The sequence below is a fragment of the Hordeum vulgare genome, chromosome 6H (assembly GCF_904849725.1).
Source record: "Hordeum vulgare subsp. vulgare chromosome 6H, MorexV3_pseudomolecules_assembly, whole genome shotgun sequence".
Taxonomy (NCBI): Eukaryota; Viridiplantae; Streptophyta; class Magnoliopsida; order Poales; family Poaceae; genus Hordeum; species Hordeum vulgare.
Genome location: NC_058523.1, coordinates 547849694 through 547858860, shown reverse-complemented (window position 1 = coordinate 547858860; position 9167 = coordinate 547849694). Strand labels below are relative to the sequence as shown.

The following is a 9167-nucleotide window of genomic DNA, read 5'->3' as shown; positions in this document are numbered from 1 at the left end:
AGGATAAGGTTATTTTTACCGCGTCGGGAGCTGTTAAAACCGACTAATGCTGATGTGGGCCTAATGTGCCTGAATATGCAATACCGAGCCTAATATGCAACGCCAACACTAATCAAATAGCTATGGCCTATGAATTTAGGCAACGTCAGCACTATTTGAAAATATTAGTGCTCGCGTTCGTGAGAAATGGCATGTCAGGAACAAGAGTTGTGGCTAGCTATTTCTCCACTAGTGTCTATTTCTAATGATAAAAAATATAGTTCTTCTGTGTATTATGATTAACTTATAATCAACATATTTAGGTATTTGAAAAACCATCAATGATATATTCATACATATTTCTTAAAATGTCACATCATTTGTGTAAATAATATGATCTATTAGAATATAGTGTCAATGTCAAAAATTAAATTAATAAGTACACATGGTGCATATTGTGTTGTGACCAAACCATTGGAAAGCAAATATAGCATTAACTAAATTTTATATATTTCCTTAATTGGCCTTCATTTTTAGTGACACTATAAATTATTTCCTTATTTGTGGATGTGCAATGTCCATCCCAAATGATAACACCCATATGACATATCTGTACTTCGTCCATACGCATTAGTCTCCATCTGTTATATTTTGCACGAATTTTGAAAGAATATGTTAGAATTTCAATGCCACGTAGGCACATCGTGTTGTGTGAGCGTTAGAGCGCTCGCCTACACGACCCACAACGTGGTGTTGCCAGCTGCGCCATGTGGGCGAATCAGTTCCCGCCCAAACAGTCCTCACCCAGTCTGTGCGTATGTGGGTGAATTGTTCTTCACTCACACGACGCTCGTACGGTGCTAGATGGCAACTACGGTTGTGCGCATGTGACAACTAGGTAATCACACATTGCAACTATGGTTAACCGTACATGGCAATTATGATTGGACCACACGTGACAACTAGTTAATCGCACATGACAACTATTGTTTGACCACATGTGACAAGTAATTAACCACACATGACAACTATAGTTTGATTACACACGACAACTACCTGTAATTAGACATGGAAACTATAGTTAACCAAAATAAAGAAGTTGTCATGCTTTACAACTACAATTGCCACCCCGAATGACAAAGTTGGCATCCTCCGAGTATCTAAGGTTGCCATCCTTCTGATAAATAAAGTTACTGCACCAGGACATGTGGGCATATTTTGCTTCGTGCCATATGCGTGGGATGGGTATGAGTAGTAGTTGTTAGACGTGTGGCACGAAATAACTGCGCCCATACGTGTGATGAATATCGGAACCCATGTCCATAATAGCCCCATAGTCATTGACAATATCTTACTTTCATTTGTGTATACAAGGCCACTTCAAACTGTTACGTCTAACTTTGATCATTAATTTTATCAATAAAAGTGGTTAGTGCCACAAAAAGGTACGTGAATGGATGCACATTTTAAAAAAAACTTTTCGATGATATATTTTTTACGACATATAATTCATGTTTTGTTAACAAAATTTGACACGAAAAAAAAAACCTTGTACACAGAAATGAAAAGTGTACTTCACAAGAGGTAGCAGCAATATTAGCCGTCGGATCCCATGGAACTAAACAAGGTAAAGGACACGCGGGTGAAGAGCACATTGAAAGAACACTATGAACAAAACCCAGAACTTCTGAAATTTCGCGACACCAAACACGATCAAATGTTGTAGGCGCTTGTAAGATTTCATGAACAAATAACATTCGAGGAGCTCTCGACAGTATAAAAATAAGAAAAACAGTTGCACGAAGAGAGGCATGAACGTTGGACTGGCTGGAATATCAACTGCACACAGCGATGGCTTCTGAGGAGGAGTGTCCACTTCCAGCCAGTGCACGCGCATTGAATCACCGGTCAATGATCAACCTTTCCCTTTCTCCTTGAAAGTTACCGGAAGAATCCGCGGGTCGGTGATCCAATCCAACGCGGGCCTTTGCTGGCCGCTAGTGGCATGCACCACCGTCCAAAGACGACGTATGCCCGGCCCCGGCGTCGGCATGGCCGGCGCAGAGAGGGGAGGGGAACAGGACACGATCGGCCGGACAGAGACGAGAAAGGGTCCAAGGGAGGGCCGGGCTGTGCTGTCGATGGGGCAAATGCCGGCCGTGCTGTGGTGTGCCCCGGCCCCCTATCCAGTGAAAGTGATTACTACTACATTCGTGGTGGGTCTGCGCGCAGGCAGGTTCAGCGGCAGCACGGCACAGCGGCAGGGTGGCTGGAGGAAGCAGCACTTGCGTATGCATGCAGCACCACCAGCGGCTGGCTCGTTGGTAGCTAGCTATCGGCCACTACGAGCGTACGTACGTACTCCCACCGTGTCGTTAACCGGCAAAATGGACACGATTAACCTATGGACGAAAGTATTTTATTAATTGAACCGTGTTTAATTTTTTTTTCACTAAGCTGATCATTTTATGTGATGTCTAATATATAGACGCCATACTAGCCTGCCACCGAGCATCAGTGTGTCCGGGGATGTGGCGTCTTTATCTTAGATGCCACATAATGTAGTGTGGCGTCTGGCCGTCGGATGCCACACAAATCGATCAGTTAAGTAATTTTTATTTAAAATATGGTTTAATTTATGAAATACTTTCTTTCACTGATTCACATATCAATTTTATCAAATTTGCCTCGTTAACCAGGCTACTAATAACCTGCCGGATGTACTGTGTCGACACAGTAGTCTCGTACGCCAAGTTAAAATTTTCTGCCTGTTTCACGTGGAAAACTATGCCGCATTCACGTACGCGTAGCGTACGTGCACACTACTCTAGTTACAGCTCGCGGGCGCGCATGCAGTGAGCGGTGATGCATGGGATCGGTAGAGTGTAGACAATACCGATGCATGCATGCATCCATGAAGGCCAGTATTGGAGCGTATGGTGACCAGGTCGTCCATGCATGTAGGGAAGTCATGCTTGATAATGTTGACCCAGTCGTCCATGCCAATTGAGAAGTCATGCTTCATTAGATGATGTGGAAAGAGTGGTGTTATTGACAGTACTGCACCGTTATAATAAATGCACTAACTTTTTCTGCGAGACAGTATAAGTGAATTGAAATCAATCTTTATTGCGTAACAGCACACTCTCAGATCGCCAATCATTTCAAGATTTGACCCTGTCAAATTTCAAACCTAAAGTTGCATTTCTAAAAGATAGGGATCTACTTTTTATCCATAAAGTTTCCATTTGTCACACTTCTTTTTTACCTTACTTACCGGAAATTTATGAAAAATAGGACGTTTAAGCAAGTTTGTTGCATTCTTTCACCCTTTAACGAGCTTTGCGTTCTTCTATCGTATGGGTCTCATTGTCATTCTGACATGCCGTTGACTCGTGCCGAGATCGAAAGCAGATCTTGCGAGGAGCTTCTGTTGACGCAGTGTAGGGCGTATGCGGTCGACGTGATCACCGTAGGAAGATTAGGGACACCAGTAAGATGATTTCTTCATTTCATTCTTCCTAGTTGTATCTAGTCGCCCAAATGAAGCATCAAAGAAATCCCGGGATTGACCCATGCATGTTGACCCCTCCTACTCTAGGATGTCACCACCACCGCCTCTTGCACTTCCACCAGGTCAGAAGATCACACTCCGGGAGAGAAGGGACTTCCTTGTGTGTGGCTTGGCCCGACTAATTGGGTTCATATCCTATCCTGGCTGAATTAGCTTGCTCGATGCCGCATCGACCACATGAGAGCCCGCCCCACATGAGTGTGCAACCGAAAACCATATGCTAGAGCATCTACAACCGGATCACTTATATCCGTCTCATACGTCTCTACAGGCCGTCCGGTCACGAAAAATTGATCCAGGCAGACTTCCTAAACGGGCCTTAGACATCCGGACTGACCGACACCCTCATATCCATGCTAAATATAAGACGGATATGGGGGAGTCCGGACGCACCCAGCATGCCCGCTTGATTGGTCTGGCCCATCATCGACCCCATCGCCATGTCAGTCCGGCCCTCCACGGACCCACTAAATACTCCCAATGCGGAAACCCTAGACATCTCGCAGGTCACTCTCCGTCCACTCCACTTCCAATCTTCCACCCTCCGACCAGATGGCCGGCGACGGAAGCAGCTCCGGCGGATCGAATGTCGATGTGGAGGAGGTGGCCCTCTGCATCACATTGCACATGTCGCTGCAGGACCAAGGAGGACCTAGCGGCAGTGGGTCTGCATCCTTCGGACCCATCGCACACCGACAGAGCGCCGACGGTGGTGGATCTGCATTCTCCGGGCCTGTCGCATGCCGACGGAGCGTCGGTGATGTTGCAGGCCCTTCCCATGAGCCGCGCATCTCCGGTCACTCATGCTCCGGCCGGTCCGTTCCAGGTCAGGTACGTCGCCCACCTCCACCACCTTATTCTTCAGAAGCGGTGCCAGGCCACCGCTGGGTCCTCGCACCCGCGTTGGGGACGGGGCGTACGAGGACGCCGTAGTCCGAGGCGTGTGCAACCCATCGCAAGCGGCAACGAGCGAGGGAGAGGGGGGAGGAAGGGGCAGAGCTAGGCTAGCACCGGGCCCTGGGCCTCCTTCATTGCGACAGTGATTAACACTGACCAACAATGTAAAAAACCCTACAGTTAGCAAAGGAATTAATCCTCACGCCCCGGGCCCTGGCCCCCCGCCACTGGGGGGAGGCGTTGGCCGCACAACGTTCAACCTTGAGCGGGCCGGTCGACCCCGAGGACGCGCTTCTCACGGGTGTCCTGCGTCGCTCGCTGACGACGACGGAGTCGGATGCACGCCGCCTCCGTGGCAAGAATATTGATGCGCTCCGACTGGCCATCCACTTATCGGAGCGCGAGGCAGCGAAAGAGGCGAAGGCGAAGGCGAAAGCGGCCCGCCACGCCAAGGAGCATGCCCACCTAGTACGCATGCTTTGCGGCATATGATGTAACTCCGAGAACGAAGATGACGACAACGACGTCTCGACCTCCGGTTCCGATGACGACGACGCTCCACCGCACGCCGACGTCTACACGGAGGATGGGCATAGCTGCGTGGATGACAGGAATGGGAAGGGGGCGGCAAGGAAATGGTGATTTCCTCCGCCCTTCCCCGTGTTGTTCATATTTTAATTATGCTCAAGTAGTTTCTACTATGAATTTACCGATAAACTTGAATGAAGTATGATCTTTTTATTCAGTGAAGCAATCCGATTCGATGAAAGATGTTGATCTCTTGTTTACGTGACATTACATGGGTTTGTATGAATATGAGGGATGCGGATGTGAAAGACAAAAAATAAAACGCACTCGATCAATGCACTCGATCAATGTCCGTGGACGCAGCTGGCGTTTGAAGGGCCGTATTTGCCATACGTGGTTGTACATGCTCTTATACTACCAGTGGACCTAACCTAGCATGAAGGGGCAAACCCGAGACGATATAAAATAAAAGAGCAAACTTGCTTAAATTAATGGGCTAATTTGGAGAATCTTCTGCTAAATGCGTAAGAAATGTCACAAATTGTAACTTGAAACTTAGTGATGTAAAAATTAGGACTCATGGGTTGCTTCGAAATTGATAAATTAGTAAATCAACAGTACATACCGTAATGCTCATGCCAAGGACTCTGATTTAAGATTGACCCAGTTTGTTCTCTCAAAACAGACTCCCGCTTAACTATGGAGGGGAGACGGACCGGGGCGTCACCCCTGCCGAGTCCAAGACGAAGAAGATTCTTCACCGGAACCCTAGCATAAAAAAGAGAACCACAACGACATCCACAAGAGGAGAGCGGCATTGAGCTAGCCACTCAAAAACCAAAACGAATGGCCCATCCTACATCAAATAAGTCCCAACTTGTTCACAAAATGCATGCAGATATAAATGAACATGTATAGATAATTATCAGTCATTACATGTATAAGAACAATAACACCAAATGTCCCAACTTGTCATCATTCTCCATACAGTACATATGTACATGCCACAATAGCCGCGCTCTCGCACATATCCTAATCAACTTTATATAACCAAATGCAATAGTATATATGTATGTATTATATATGCTTGTACCCTACACTACATGCATATATAAACAAGGAAATCTGCACAAGATCACAAACGAATAACGATGGCCAGATACACACTAGCGTCTATGGCCGAGCAATAGCAGCATGCAGCTAGCACCCACCGATCCACATCATATATTCACATCTACATCAAGCTGTTGTAGTTGTAGTGCTCCTCCTGCACCTCCAGCCCTAGGTCCATCAGCGGCCCACCACACTGATCCCCGGCGCCGTCTCTCAAACCCGCCGCTGCGCCACCGCCCTGGAGTTGCTGGCTGAAGTCAACGATGCTGTCGTAGTTTAGCAGCTGCGGCATACCGGCGAAGGCGTCAACGTCGCTCAGGGAGACGCCGGCGGTGCCAAGGGGGTGGTGATTATCACAGGACGTGAGCTGGTAATGATGCCCGCCGGCGCCGAGGGGCGGGAACAGGGCCGCCGCAGGCGAGTGGTGGTACTGATCCGGATCGTGGCAGGACGAGGAGCTGACGTAGTTGGATCCGCTAACGACAGCGGCGCTGCGAGCCATGCCGCCGACGATCTCCTGCTCGCCGTCCATGGCGTACTCCGTGTCGGCTTTCTTCTTGTGGAAAACTCTGCACAACACCCAGTCCTCCTGCGCAGATACAATATCCAAAGGAAAGCACACACATATGAGCATCTCAAATCACATCAATTTATAAAAATACTCAAACAAGATGAGATATATATATTGGCAAATAAACATACCTTGGGTGGCGAGTGAGGGTTCTCGATGCGGAACTCGTGCATGACCCAGCAGGTCTTGCTGCCGTTGGGGGCGCGGCCGCGGTAGAAGACGAGGGTCTTGCGCATGCCGACGATGGCGGCGCGGCCGGGGCGGGACGACGACGACCTCGGGCTGCGGATGACGCGGTCCTTGCCGGTGGCCTTCCAGTAGCCGGACCTGGTGGCGCGGTTCGTGCGCAGCCCCGTCGCGTACTTGCGGTCGCGGAAGCTGAAGAAGTACCACTCGTTTGTGCTCAGCTTCGCCACGTCTGCATACCACCATGGCCACCAGCACCAGGCCAGACGCACAATTAGCAAGAGAAACTTCAGTGGATGTTGATTAGGAGTTTTTTTCACCAAGTGTATACGCAAACGTATGTGCGTATCGGATCATATCATGTCGTACAATTACTACACATAGAAAGATAGGTTGAGGGGCAAAAGAAAGTACTATGCAGTTGTCCTTTACGCCAGGGGAAAAAAATCACTAGTAGGAAGTTTCAAATCATTAACTGAGGAATATTAAGTTTCTTTGTTGGAGTATATATAGGAGAGGGAGGAGGGGGTGTCAAAACTAAGCCACCATCAGGTGAAAAAAAATCACTGATATGAAAAGCCACATATATGCATGCATGCCAATTCGTAATTAATCCAAAGAATTTTACATGCAGTATAATGCACACTTGGCAGATTAATTATAGGAAGTTCATGCTTGCAGTGGTAGCCCACTCAAAATCCTAAGAGGAAACTTGTGCTAAAAGCAACACAGCGCTCGCAGGAAATACATATATGCATATGTACATATATACAACCAGTATGACATGTTGATGAGTAGTACTACTACTAATCTAGTGCACTAATTAACAAAAACGACGACAAGCCCCAATTGGAGCCAATAAAACACGGTAGCGTGCTTAGTTAATCATTCCACATGGAATGAAGTTAGATTAATGAAGAGACATGTAGCTTGCTGGAGAGGGACTAACAACAAATTGGATCGAGATTGGTCGAGTAGCTAGTAATTAATATGATTGCTCGAGGGTGACTAGAGATGTAAAAACTCTACTTTTATTAATTGAAAATAGGGGCCTGGAGCTAGCCTCCTTTGATGGAAGAAAAAACTACCTAACTGTAGTAACTAATAGTAGTAAGAAACAGACCTGGCAGCTCCCATGGCTCGTGGACGTGCAGATCGACCTCCACCATGGTCCCGGCGGCTCCTCCAGGGAGGCGCTGGTTGGCCACCTTGCCGTGCAGGTAGTGGCACACCAGCTCCTCGTCGCTCGGGTAGAAGCGGAACCCCGGCGGCAGCGTCATCTCGATGTCCCTCAGCCCCATGGCGGAAATGCTTCTCTCTCTATACCTGTGCACTACCTTCTCTCCGAGACCTCCTCCTAGCTCAGCTCGACTCTCTCTACAATTTGTATATATGGATGAGAGATCTCGATTAATTGATGCCGTTGCCTATCAGGCAACAATTGAGGTAGCTAGCTAGGTAGACGGAGGAGAAAGAGATTGACAAGATCTCGAGAGAGGAGAGGGGAGAAGAAGAAGCTAGGTATATAGCTAGCTGGGTAGGTAGCAGGGATTAGGCAGGGCATATATCTATGTTGCTGTAGCTCGAGACTTGTGGTGATGCCAGAGTATGTATGAATGAGGTTGGGAGCTTGGTGGGCAGGAAGGAAATATATATAGCTTGGCGCTGCCGGACCGGAGCCCCCGGACCGGAGGGAATAATTGTATGTAGCTGGGAGGAAGAAGCGTAGGAGAGCAAGCAACACAAGGCCGGGGGTGATGATACGACGGTACTACGTACAAAGGCTTGTCTACCCTCACTGTAGCTCGACCGGTCCGGCCGGCGGTCTCGATCACCCTCCCCTCCCTGCGTGTGCGCGTCGGCCGGTGGCGCGGCCGGACGGACCGAGAGCTAGCCAGCAATGGAGTAAGTACTCTACGCATTAACTCCCAGGCGCAGGGGCCGGGGGGATTAATAAACGGGGCCGGAGGAGACGGAGGAGGGACGAGGGCGCGCGTGCACCGGCCGGTGTCGCGATCGATCGGGCTCGACGATGCTTGCGCAGCACGAACTCCGAGCGATGTGGTGGTGGTGGTGGTAGAGGGAGAAGATGACGGAGGGTGGGGAGGAGGTGATCCAGGCTCGCAAGGAAGACCCGCGCGCGCGCTTTGCTAGCCCGGAGCCCCACAGTGATGTACGTACCCAGCTGCAACATATATGCCACTGTCGACGCGGCCGCATTTAGCAACAGCCAGGCCTAATTATTAGCCCGTCACACACTCCACATATAGTTAGCGTTGTTCATCCATTCCATCATCATCGTCATCATCATCATCGTCT

The 9167-nt window shown here is 48.7% G+C and overlaps 1 protein-coding gene across 1 annotated transcript; it reads right to left on the bottom strand.

Annotated features, from left to right (window-relative positions):
- Nucleotides 1–6006: 6006 nt before the first annotated feature.
- LOC123402207 (protein CUP-SHAPED COTYLEDON 3-like) lies at nucleotides 6007–8723 on the bottom strand. The gene is made up of 3 exons (XM_045096098.1): nucleotides 7972–8723; nucleotides 6794–7080; nucleotides 6007–6680 (listed from the first exon to the last, which is right to left on the bottom strand). The coding sequence occupies exons 1-3, from the start codon at nucleotides 8147–8149 to the stop codon at nucleotides 6213–6215; spliced, it is 933 nt and encodes a 310-aa protein (XP_044952033.1). The 5' UTR covers nucleotides 8150–8723; the 3' UTR covers nucleotides 6007–6212.
- Between the last annotated feature and the right edge of the window lie 444 nt (nucleotides 8724–9167).